Source organism: Vanellus vanellus (assembly GCF_965231255.1).
Source record: "Vanellus vanellus genome assembly, chromosome: 2".
In the NCBI taxonomy this organism is placed as follows: domain Eukaryota; kingdom Metazoa; phylum Chordata; class Aves; order Charadriiformes; family Charadriidae; genus Vanellus; species Vanellus vanellus.
In genome coordinates this window covers 148843926-148857225 of record NC_138906.1, presented here as the reverse complement: position 1 = coordinate 148857225, position 13300 = coordinate 148843926, and the positions used below count along the sequence as shown (strand labels likewise).

Below are 13300 nucleotides of genomic sequence, written 5' to 3'. Positions count from 1 at the left end.
CAGAAACAGAGCGGCTGCGGGGGTGTCTCTGTGCTTTATAGACTGGGCTGGATCTCACAAGCCGAGTTCCCTCCAGGGCACAGCCCCAGGGCACCCCCGCGGTTATTTCGTGCCTGAGCCGGGAACGCAGCCTGCTGTGCCGCCGTACTGACGGGAAGATTCACCCTCCTTCCCCCGCTTTGAACCCTTCTCCTCAGAGGACGCCTCCGCGACTCAGCAACACGGCGGCGCGGCCCGGGGGAGGCCGGTCAGGCCCGACGGACGCGGCCTCGACTGTGGGGAGGGGGGGCGGCGGCGGCTGCCGGGACGGGGCGGGCAAAGCACTGCTAAGGGCGGGCCGAAACCTGGCGGCGGCGGCGGCGACGGAGGAGGAGGCGGAGGCGACGGCAGGGCGGTGCCGCGGCGGAGCGTGGCGGCCCGGGCCCTCCCCCGCCGTCTGGGGGCCGCTGCTCCGCCCCGCTCGCCCGCCCGGCCCGCGGCTGTCGGGAGCGACTCCATGCGCTCGGGCCGCCAGTGCGCAGCCGCGGCGGAGCGCAGCCGGGGAGGAGGAAGCGGCGCGGCGCGAGGGGAAGGAGGCCGAGGCCGGCGGAGGTGGCTCATGGCTCCGCGGGCGGGCGGATGAGGCGCGGGTGTGCGGGCCGCTAGCGCTCCCCGAGGCGGCAGCTCCGGTGGGCGAGGGGGCGAGGCGCGGCCGGCCGCTTTTTACGGCGGCGGCTCCGGCTCCGTGTCGGGGGCGCGGCGGTGGCAGGTCCGGCTCCTCGTTGCCTCCCTGCGGGCTGGTGTTATGGCCCCTTGGGGGAGCGCAGAAGGCTCCCCGGCTTGGAGGTCAGCGCAGCTCCTGCTCCTCGTCGTCTACTGCTGCGGTAGGTACCGGGGGAGTGACGCCTCTCCCGGGCCGGGAGGCGGCCGACCGCCGCGGGGGAGGGGGGAACAAAGCGGCCTTTCTCCCGGCTGGCCTCCGGCGGCGCGGCGGCCCCGGCCGGCGGCGGGGTCCCTCGGCCCGCCCCGGGCCCTGGCGCCTCCCGGGACCACCACCGCCGCTTTCCCCGCGGCGGCCCTGCGGGTGTCCCCGCACTCCCCCCCCCCCCCCTCCACCGCCCCCCGTGCTCGGCTGCTCCAGGACTCGCTCCGGGTTTTTTTTTTTCCTATCTGTGGGGGTGGGCGGAAATCTCCTCAGGGAAGTCCTGAAAACTGAGGCTGGGATTCGGCCCAGCTGCCCTCGGCTTTCGCTCTCGCAGATGTGCGTTGCCGGGAACTCCGGAGTTGGCGCGGGGCCGCGCAAACAAACCGGCCCCAAATCCTCTGAGTCACGAGTAAATCGCTGTCTGTGGATCGTGGGGATGTTTGGGAGATGTCCCACGTCCGGCCGGGGCCGGGAGGGGGGCGGCGGCCCGCTGTTCGCGGGCGACAGGAGCCCCTTGGGGGGCCGAGGGGCTGCGGGGACCCGGGGGGAGGTGTGAGGGGGAGGGGGCTGGCGCTGTGCGACGAGTTTGTGACACATCGGCGTAGGCCTTGAAGCCCTTCCAGGGACCTTTACTTCTGAGCAGAAGCCTGCTTTCAGATCATACCCGAGTGGCATTTCGTTTATGGTTGTAAACCCGTCTTTAAAGAGAACTGCTAATGAAAAATACCTGTGTAAACGTGTTGGGGAATGTACTTATGTTGGCTTTTACAGTACGTAAGTGGCCCAGTAATACACGATAGATCAAAACGCAGATACTTGACGATGAGGGTTGTCACATGTTTTCTCAGGGAGTTGTGTTTATTTTACAAACTCGAGCGTAGGTTGTGTCCGTGGGCCCCCAACGGGAGAAGCAGCCTTTGGCACGGCGCTGGGCATGTGCCTTGCGAGGAGGAGGACAGCAACAGAGGCGCTGGTTTAGCAGTTTCTGAAGTAGATGCCTTTCCTTTAAATGTGATTGGGCATATGAAATTGGAATCTCTTTTACTGTTTAGGAAAACGAACTTGAGTCTGGAACTTCAAGATATTTCAGGTTTTGTCTGTGCAAAGGGCTTTGTCCAGCACATGCTGTGCTGCAAAGATCCGTGTAAACTCTTAAAGTGTACCACGTAAATTTGTAAGAACGTTTCCTATCTACAAGGGTAGAAGTAAGGTAGGCTTCTTCAGACAGAACTGCGGTTACGCCAGTACCTGTAACTAAATAGTTACACTGGTATAAGTTAATTTTTGAGTGGGCCTACTTGCATGAACTGAACAAGGTACTGACCGATCTTTTAAATGCACAATAAGTTGAAGGAAAGAGTTTCAATGCCTGTATAGACTGTTAAAATTTTGGTATGTCGAAAACTACAAGTGGAAAGGAGTTGGCTTATGAGAGAGCAGAAACTGGTGGGGAAAAATCTCAAGCCTGGATATATTAAGCTGTCCTTATATACTTAGTGTACTTGAGAAATTTAACTTCTGTGCAAATGTTTTTAACAAACTCTGTATTTGTTTATTATGCTCATGATAGAATTTAAATAAAAAGTAAAAATTAGAACTATTGTGATATAACTCATCAGCCTGACTTCAGTAGGCAGATTTGGGCTGTGATGCTGTAACTTAGGCAGCATTGTCAGCATTTCCACTATAAAAATTTAAACCACAAGGACAATATTTAGTTAGAGAAAAAACAACCAAATAAAATTCTTGCTGAATAACATTTTCCATATACCTTTAATTGAGGCTTTACAAAGTTCAACCGTGAATGAAGGCTCCATAAGTTTCTTTTGCCTTGCTGAGAAACACATCACCGTCCGTTATCGTCACTGCCTGGAAGAAGAAGCTGCTTTTGATTTTGATCAGTGTGCTGCCTTATCCTCATGAGGGATTAGTTTCTCCTAACAGTTTTTGTTACAAATGTCTGAAGTTCTGACCAGTTTCACTGCTTGAAGGAAAGGAACTTTCTCTTTCCCAGGCTAGAGCATCCAAAACGAAAGCAAGTATTCGCTGTGTAGTGTGGCCCTTATTAAAGCATTTTACCTTCCTGTACAACCGCTTTTATCTCTTCCAAACTAAACTAATTTAATATCAGCATGAATTTGATCAAGGCACTGCTGACAGCAGAGCTCTGGACGGTGGTGTTGATCCTGAGCAGAGCCTTCTAGATGATATTATGTTACTGCATGTTAAGGCTTTGAATATAGTAGGCGGTACTCAAGGTAAGTGCACGCTTGGAAAAAGCAGAAGTGCATCACTTTAGTGCCTTCCATTATGCAGTTGCATAGCTATAATATCTAGAATTTTCCACTAATTAAAGTACTAAATTCACCAAGGTTGATATGTGGGCATTGAGCTCTCCAGAGAATGTTTTCTGTTTCCCTGTAGTTAGTGAATTTTTCAAACCTTCCTTCTGATGATGACTATAATTATAAAAATTTGAGAAGGAGGAATACTGATGAGTGAAATATTGGAATAGCACCGACTAACAAGAATTATAACTTGGTGGGGTGTTGGGCGGTGGTATTTGGTTTTAATATGTCTGTCTGGCCTTCCTGTTGGCTTGGGAGTTTTATGTCCAAGGAATAATTGGTTGAGTGTGTCTCTATGTAATCTTTGCATGGCTGTTACTGGGGCAATTATGAAGACATTTCTGCATGTCTCAGAGGCCCTAACTATTATCTGAGTTCGAAACAGGAACTGTATGTAGTGCAAGGTAGTTTCTTCAGGGTAAAAATGTCATTTGAGAAATTGGTCCTGTTCTTGCAGGCAGTGTTTTTCAAACTGAAGTTTGATGATTGATCAACTGGAAATCAAATGAATCTTCTTTTTTTTTTTTTTTTTGTTAAAACACAAGCTTAGATCAGAGAACTGAATTCTTAATGTTACCATTTTGTTTGATTTTTACTTAACCCTTGTCAGGATGATGGTTTATATCGTACTGGTACTGTGATGCGGTGTTTTCAGGACCGGTTTGTGAGGGATTGATGTTCCAGAGCAGAGGTTGAGTTATGAAAAGTCTCTGAGAAGGCACAGTGCAAAAAGCTAGAACATGCCTGCCTTTGGAAAGGAGTCTGGAAGCATGTGTACTTGGCTTCTTCAAGTTTCTGGACAGTCAGATTTTTTTTTATAGTCTTAACTAGACTTGTCACCCCAATATATTAATTTGGATTTCTGTCCCACTGAACGGAAGACTACAGGGAACTTTTATAGTGTTCTGTACAGTTGGTAGTAGTCAGTAGTACAGTAGGTAAATTTCCATGCTTCTGGCTTCACCAGATGTAATGAGTATCAAAGAAAAACATTTACGGTAGTAGGACAGGGAGACTAAACCAGTTCAAAGGTAGAAGTGGGGGCAGATAATTCTCATTAATTCTTATCTCCAGGATGGGTTTGGCTTTAGTGAGTACTTCTGGAAGCACCAATGACTGAGAAGCATCAGCAGTGGTCAGAAAATGATTATTCCAAAAAATTGTAGTTGAAACAATGTTGTATGTTACTACTGAGACTGCAATGCTATTGACATTTTTCTGGACCATTAAAGAAAGACACATTACACTTATATGAGCTTTAAAACACTTAGTGTTGGGTTAGAACCATTCCAAGTTTCTGTGCTACAGAAGTTGCTTGAGATTACAACGAGATTATATATATAATTCATTGTTCATTTGGCTTTAAGATAAGGCAGGTAAAATTGTTATAAAAGTTCACTGGTCGGAACCCAAATTTTACTTGCGTGTCAGTTGGCTAATGATGGTATGAGGAAGAATAAATAGTTCTTAGGTTTGTTCACCTTGTTTGAAAGAATAGCCTGGATCATGTAAGCAAATAAAGTCTGCCAGCCAGTCAGTTTATCTAATTTTCTAAAGAAGTTGAACTATAAAGCTGGAACAGACTGTCCTAAAGGAATCGCTTGGCTTAATAAATCATTGTACCTTAAGCTCTTGAATGTCACTCTTTAGCGATACTTTTGTTATCTACCGAACAGATATATTTTGCTAAACTGTAAATCGTATTATTGGCAAAAGTGCTGCATTTAATTTATTGGAATGGTTTTGTAGTCCTTGAAGTGAAAATGTCCTAATTTTAATGCCATAGAAATTTATATTGTCTTAGAAGTTGATCTTACATCAAGTTCTGCAAGTACATACATATTCAACTGGCTGTTCAGAGCCATGGTTAGGTCGGTAGTCAAAGTATCTATGAGGTCACATGGACAATATTTAAAGCAGTGTTCATGTGAGAGGAGGAGAAAAAACCCACATCCTAGACAAACTCGTGGCAAAAAGTTTGAAAATTTAATCTAACTTAGTTGGTGCGATTGTTACTATGCACTAAATAAGAACATTGTCAGCCAGAGGAAGAGCAGAGAGGTACTTGTAACCGGAATCAGGACAGAAGCCACCTGACTTCATTCCTGTCATCAGAGCAAAGCATATAATTAGCATGGCTTTTTTGGCTGTTTCTGTCATTGCTAGGAGAGGAAGAGCTCTGCTGGGTTAGTGCTGGAAGGGCCCTACAGGTGAATGTGTTTGACTCCTTTGCTTTAGGCACTCCTATTTTAGTGTCAAATAGATGTAAACTGTATAGGTTAAGCCTTAAATATATTGTTTTATATTTGTCCTGGCTAAAACTTCCAATTATGATCAGTCTTGTGGTTCATCAACAGATCTCAAATTTTTACACTTAGTATCTTTGGTATGTTAAGGCACATCCTTCCACGCATCATTTATCTTTTACCATACACCTCAGTTTCCCAAGCTGTAGATATTATTTTCATACTTGTTAAGTATAATTCACTAATTTCCTTACAAATTTTTAAAAATTCATGAGTACTGTTTGTGCTGTATAAATAGTGTGATTTTGCTTTCCTAGATGTCTCTGCATTTTCCCATTTTAGTGTTCCTTCTATATTGTCCCTGATATTTAATGATGTTAAATACTGGAACAGCTGAGATATATAGGTAGGCCTCACCTGAAAGAATGTGATTTGTCAACAGCCTGGGATTTTTTTGGCTTGGGTGCATTTCAGAATTACTAGCTGTAACATTTTGCAGTACCAATTATTACAGAGGTGTCAGTTGGTCGGCAAGATTCAGGCTACTTGGTTTACATGGTTGTAAGAAAACACTGGGTAACAATGCATTTGATACTATGAGAGTTGGTTGTAGATCCATCCGAGTTTCTGTGTTTACCCCTCAGTAGAAATAGATGCTCCAAGTGTTTTATAGCAGGCTATACTGGGGGTACTGGTGGATGAAAAGCTAGACATGACCCAGCAATGTCTGCTCACAACCCAGAAAGCCAACTGTAGCCTGTGCTGCATCAAAAGAACCATGGCCAGCAGGTCAAGGCAGGTGATTCTGCCCCTCTGCTCTGGTGAGACCCCACCTGGGGTACTGTGTCCAGCTTGGGAGCCCTCAGCACAGGAAAAACATGGACCTGTTGGAGCAGGTCCAGAAGAGGGCCACAAATAGGTTCAGAGGTCTGGAGCACCTCTCCTATGAGGACAGACTGAAAGAGTTAGGGTTTTTTAGCTTGGAGAAGAGAAGGCTCCGGGGAGACCTTATTGTGGCCTTTTAGTATTTAATGGGGGCCTACAGGAAAGATGGGGGCAAACTTTTTAGTAGGGCCTGATGCGATATGACGAGGGGTAATGGCTTTAAACAAAAAGAGGGAAGATTTAGACTAGATATAAGGAAGAATTTTTTTACGACGAGTGTGGTGAGATGCTGGCCCAGGTTGTCCAGAGAGGTTTCCCGTCCCTGGAAACATTCGAGGTCAGGTTGGATGGGGCTCTGAGCAACCTGGGTCTAGTTGAAGATGTCCCTGCTCATGCAGGGGAGGTTGGACTAGATGACCTTTAAAGATCCCTTCCAATCCAAACGATTCTGTGATTCTGTCTGTGGTATGATAATGCGCTCTGAAGAATTGTGTTGTTTTCTGTGCTTGATTTTTTTGTTGCAGTTGTTACTTTACTAATGCTTTATTACATGACGGTTTACAGTTGCATAAAAATGTATAGTATTGATTTTTGTAACTTAAAACTACTAAATTTAGCATAATAGATCAGTGCGGATACTTTCAAAACCACTGTTCTGAATTGTGGTTCTGACTTGTTTCTCTAAATACATGCTTTAAATTTGGATATACTGTAACATTTGCTACATTGTTAATATATTGCTGATGTATTTTTAGCAAAGCAAGCATATTTAGTAGCTATCTGCTAGGTTGGGTTTTTTTCCCCTGCTATTCTGTTTGATACTCTGAATTTCAGGTTATGAGGGAAGTCCTGTATAACCTTCTCATTTGTTTTGTGAGGAACAACTTTATGGAACTAGTTAGGGAAAAAAAAAGTTTAGAATTCCTCCCCCAACTTACTGGTTACTGGATCAAAAGTAAGTTAGCAAGCAAGAATAAGAATCCCCCCAAACTTAAGAAATTTTACAAGTGGAACTTATCTTGAAGGGAGGAAAAAAAAGTCACTCAAAAACATTTGGTTTAGTAGGTTGAGTTGTCATAAGGTGATCTGTCTTTTCATTTAAGCATCTTGTGACTCATCAGTACTTTCCTTGATAGCTTTCATTATTGGTTGTGGAATTTTTTGATGTGCAAGAAAGCTGAACTTGCTCACTCTTAATGAACTATAAACTTTCTGCAAAACAATGAAAGTGAACTAGTTATGTTTCTCTGTAAGTGGAAAGTACACTTGAACTATGTATTAGGATGTGAACTGTGTGTTCTCACCCATCTGATTGTGTATCTGTAATTCATGACTACCCTTCCCTTAACCTCTGAGATGTTTCCTCCGCTAGGTGGAAGCCCCTGGGACTGACTCTGGGTAATCAGAGCAGACTTTTTAAGTCAGCTGCAGCCAGAAAACAGTAGAGTGATCCTCTAACAAGCAGTGTGATCACACTTTGGTGTGTGGTGGAAGTCTGTAATGAAGTTGCTTGTATTTAAAACTTAGGGGAAAAAATGACTCTGCTAGAGGCTCCTGTAACTTGGTTTTATTACTCCAGCTTTGTATGAACCTATGGGGAGGCATAGATAGGTCCCTCTGAAAGTACAGATTGTGAGAATAGTTCTTTCATGAAAAAAAAAAGGATTTTGTTTTTCCTCTAATTTATACAGTGTTTTGCTCCTTTAGAAAGAACTTTTTAGTGACTGAAGGTGAGTAATTTATAAAAGGAAATGGAAGTCTTGTTGATGTGTCTTGTAGAGGGAAGGCATCGGCTTCAATTCGCGTGCTCTGGCTTCTAGATTTTAGCTGTAGATGAATTTTCATAACACTAGTTTATTAGAATGTAATGAATTCGTATACCCTGATAAGGGGTTTTCCTTCTATGGAATTGTATTTTGAGTATCTCAAGTAAAAGAAAGTGAAAGCTTCAGTTAGGGATATTGTAGTAACTGGGACTGAGATAATGAATAGGTCACATGCAGTAAACAAATCCATATATATAAAGTGTTCCTCTTACTGCGTATTTTTAAGAGGAGGCTTTAACCCTCCTCCCATAGAGCTCAACAGAGTAATTTCAAAAGATAGATTGATTCTAGACTCCTAATTAACGTGCTGTTTTATTCATAATATTGTTGTATTTACTCCAGTCTGATCTTCATACTACTAAGCAATTACATTTTTCCATTTGCACTCTTCTAAAGAAGTGCTCAGGGAGACTTCACAGGGATTTAACTCAAAATGCGTGTCTAAACCGTATGGAAATACTTGTAACTGGACTGGAGAGAGTACATATTTCATTTTTCCCACAGTTGATAATTTTTTAAAAATATGGAGACAGAACATTTCTCCTTTCCAGGATGTAAATGTCAGTTTTAAGTATTCTGAAAGACACGTCTATTGGTGAGTCAGGAAGGTGAGTGATAAAGTCAGCAGTCATCTATCTCTTGATCACAGTGACATGCAGCTGGAAGTACAGACTGGGATGGATTTGGGTAGCTGTGTAATTAGTAGAAGTAGCTTCCCTCATCAGAGCACCTTTCATTGTTCATGTTTCCTATCTAAAGGTACTGAAAGATCAACCAGTTTCATGGCTAAAGTTCAGCTAGTGTCTGTGGTTAGAGATGTTCTTGAAGACTGGAGGGCTGAGATGGCAAGGGAGGGAAAGATTGGGATGTCTTGGGAAGGCACGTTCACTGTTAAAGGTGGCAGAATGGTTCTCCAGTGTGGGAAAGGAAGGCAAGCTGTCTGGGAGAGCAGCTATTGTTTACGAGGCTGTGCAAGTGGAAGGGAGGAAGGGAACCAGCCCCCTTTTTCTTTTAAGGGGCATTAGGGTAGCTGAGTGAGCATCTAATCAGTCTAAGAGGTTACTCTTACAAATTATCAGCAAGCAAGAAAAGGAGTTTGAGTGCAGGAGGAGCTCTGAAATTGCATGAGGTCTCACTCTCATGCCTTCCAGGTATTCTCAGGCAGGGGGATGTCACAGAAACATTAGGTCCTTGCGTTTTACCTGTGCTTTAGAAAATAAGTGGATGAACAGATGGAGATTTTTGAGCATTTTGTAACACAGTGTATGGCTTTCGTCAGCGTTTTGAAACATACTTTTTTGTGACCCTGCTGTGTGTTCCTCTTTCTGGCTGATGCTGGCATTTGGCAATTGTGCGGTCTTTAGCAGCTTTACTGCTGGATGTGCCTGGGAGCTGTATGTTTCTAGAGTCCAGCTACTACTGACCTCCCTGTTGCTGCTGATCCAGCTAACGCTATTTCCAGTGTGTGTTGCCTAGGTGCTGTCTAGCTTGTCTCACTCCAGTCCCTGATTTCAAGTTATCTGTTGTGTCTGTCATCTGTGCACACTGTAACAAAGCTTCAGTGGTATCACAGTTCTCATGTAAAAGACAATCCAATTTACCAAAGCTGAGTGATAATGTTACTGATCTCTTGTTAGATCCCAAATACTAACTTTCTGGTTTACTTCATCCATTGTGGAAATCTGGGACAGTATTGCCTGTGCAGCCCTTTCACCTTTACACTGGAGATGGGTAAGGCTTGGGAGAAGGACTCTACCCTTATCCTCTTGCCTCAGTGAGGAACGTATTCTGTTTTTCCCACTAGCTGTTGGAACAGCATAGCTTGTGTGTGGTGCCTTTGGGGTCCATGAGGAGTTTTCTGGGAATAAGAGATCCTGTGTTCTAAATGTGCAGATAAGGAGGAGCAGCAGTGCTGCAAACTGTCCTATGCAATGACACCTCCCTGGGATGACTCCCTTGCAAGTCAGAGCTGCCCAGAGTGGAAAGTTAAGGTCACGGCTGGGGAGTTGAGAGAAACCTCTCTGCACTCCTAACTAACAAAGTTCTAGTAGTGCTTGATAGTGACTTTTTTGAATGAGTGTCATGAAATATTCATCTGTAATCTTGTCTTAAACTGTTAATTAAAACCATGGAGGCCAGGAAGATATATGTGGGAATCAAGTGAGTCTATGTTCGCATCTCTTTCACTGGTTTTCTGGAACTATCCCTAGTTTGTGGCTTTACACAGGAGGTGGATCTGAACTCTCAATATAGCCATATAGAGCGTTGGACATGAAGGAATTCAGCATAAAATGCAGTAGCTTTCAGAAATTATTAATGACCAAAATAAAGCTGAATTTAAATTTTTAATCTGAGATCCTGCTTGCTGACCATACTGCCCATTTGGGAACCAATAAAGTGCTCAAAGCACCTAATTTGAAATAAGCATGCACAGTTTCTCGGGGGGGGGGTGTGGGGGGGGTGTTATTCAAGTAAAATTATCACATTGAGCAGTTTTTTTTTTTTCAAGGGAGATGAGTTACTCTGATGGGAAGGAGGTCTGAACTAGCTTTAAACTTGTGACTTGTTGAACATAGTTTATAAATTATTGCTATGAACATAAGGATCAGGCGTCAGATTCTCATTAAGCAACTCCTTCATGCAATCACTGAAATACTGTGGTGTATTTTTGAAGTGTTTGAAGATATTTTAATTTATTTAGACCTGTAATCAGAATTTGTATTTTGCAGTTTATGGGGTTCCATTGTTCTGGACCTACTTTTTTTCCTTGTGTCTGGAAATCTGCTATTAAACAGGAAGGATGTGTACTTCATACTTGATATACTTCGTTATATAAAAGGAGATAAATAGAAATTCGAACATGTAGGCATTATGTCTGACATTGATCTTGTACTTGTCACTGTGCTATGTCACATTTTTTGCTATTTTAAAATTCAGTGCCTCCCTTTAAAAAGGGTGTAGGAGCAAGTGCTGAATTTTGTTAGCAGGTTGGCTTTTAATAGAGTGAAATATCTGCCTGTATATGTTATTTTTTACCCTTTATTTTACAGCTGAATTGGTGCAATGAAGCCTAATTTACCCATTTTCCTCTTCAAGCTACATTCCTTAAAAAGGAAACTCATAGCTATTTGAGCCTTAGAACCTTTCTGAAGCAGTATAGAGTAAAACATCCCCGGTTGTAGTATGGTCATGATTTTTTTTTTTTAATATTACCAAGTACTGTGTTCTTCATTTAAACTTCTCAAGAGCTAGGATTTGTGTATTTGTGTGGGTCAGGCTCTGTCATTAATTCACAACTTTGCTTCCTAAGCCAAGAGATAACTTTCTCTGTGCTTAAGGTTGTCTCCTGTTAGTTTTGTTGACTGTTGCCTTAGCCCTTCCTTAGTGAAGTTAGTCATTGACTTAATCCATAATTCTGTGCCAGCAGAAGTTGACAAAATCAAGGTATCTCTTTGTTTTTCCAATGTGCATATGATTTTGTGTAAGTACTACTAATTCCTGTGGTTGCTTTGAATATATATATACACATATTTGGAAGGGGGAGGGCATGGAATTTTAATCCATGCTCAGCCTTGACTTTACTGTGCTTTGTTGTGATCAGCTTAAATTTTACTGCTGGCATCAATAAAGATCAGAGTCAAATCCAAATTGGCTGCTTTTAAAAAAGGTAGTAAAATTGTTACCTGCAGTTTGATAATTATAAGCAATGAAATTAACTTTAGACCTTAGAACTTTCAGTGGTGCGTTTATTGTTCAAAATTACCTTTATGAAAAGCTGCATTGGAGAGTTTTACCCACCCAGGATTATCGTAGGACATTTATCTCTCTTGTAGGTGGTCCACATTAAAAACCTATGCAGTTTGTTTTGCTTTCTGAGGACAAAACACAACAGGAATGCCATTTGTACCATCACTTTTAGCCCCAGCAAGCCTAACAGTTACCTTCTGGGGGCTGAACCGGCTAAAATACTTCGAGTGAATATGCAGATCTCTTGAGAAATCATATTGTCTTGGTGTTCCAACACTGTTAATGAATGAATCCATGTAAAAGTTGTTTTGTAATGTCAATGTGGAGCCTCTGAGTACTTCTGCAGATGATCCAGAAAGTAAATAGTCAAGTGGTTAACAATCAGTGATGAAGTATAAACAGTGTAAAAATTTGCAAGTATTCTGTCTTCACAGTATCTACTTTATTGCAAATAAGCCTTGCTCTTCAGTTTTGCAATCTATATCAACTTAAAAGTTCTTCATAATTTTAGACAGTAGTGTGTGTATATATATATATACACTATCTGTAAAAGACGAGGAATGGAAAACTTGGATACCATGAAATATTCCACACTTCCTTTATACTTCTGCCTCTTGTAGTGAGATTCTCTTCCTTTTTTGAATAGCCAAGACACAGCAAAACCAATGCCCTTAAACTGTGACTTATTATTATTCATTAGGCAGAGTTGCCAGTAAGGAATTGTAAGGGATGTAATCTGCTTTCATCAATGCACAAGTGTAACAATGCTTTTCATGCAAATTGAAAAGAAGCTACATCCAAAAGAATACAACTGCCTGTCAAGTTTGGTAAATGGTATTAACATAAAAACTAGTATCTTTTTCACATAGCTGTTTTTCCAAAGCATTCTTCAGCCCTTTCTTCAAAAAATCATTTTGTTTCGTTCGTACACAGGTTGAATCTGAGTGTCCCACCAAATAGCTGCTGTTTGAGTTTCTTTCCCTAGTTGGCTGTTACAAAGAGATGCCACATATGAAGTAAAAGAACACTTTTGTATTAAGGGGTGACTTGCTGATACTGAGCTTTCTTCTTAAAAATAGGCTTATACCAAATGAATACTATAAACCTAACTTGCATCTAAATTTACTGTGCTTTACTGATGTGACATGCTGGCAACAAACCTTCAGTTAGTATTTTTCTTTTAAAATATTTTTTGTGTAGTTGCCTAAAAGCTCTTTATTATCTGAGGTTTAAGTATTGAGATAGATTAATAACCCCTCACACTGACGGTATTCCTGTAAAGTATTGTTGTTTGCAGAGTAGAAACTGAAGCACAGAGAATAAATAGCTGCTCCGTGGTTGTGC

The 13300-nt window shown here is 42.7% G+C and overlaps 1 protein-coding gene across 1 annotated transcript in view; it reads left to right on the top strand.

The window, feature by feature from the left end:
• Positions 1–557: 557 nt before the first annotated feature.
• The window catches only part of LRP12 (LDL receptor related protein 12), a 51788-nt gene continuing 39045 nt past the window's right edge, over positions 558–13300 (top strand). The window contains exon 1 of the mRNA XM_082479042.1: positions 558–863. Coding sequence (XP_082335168.1) covers positions 785–863 — 79 coding nt within the window. The 5' untranslated portion in view covers positions 558–784. The remainder of the gene's footprint in view (positions 864–13300) is intronic.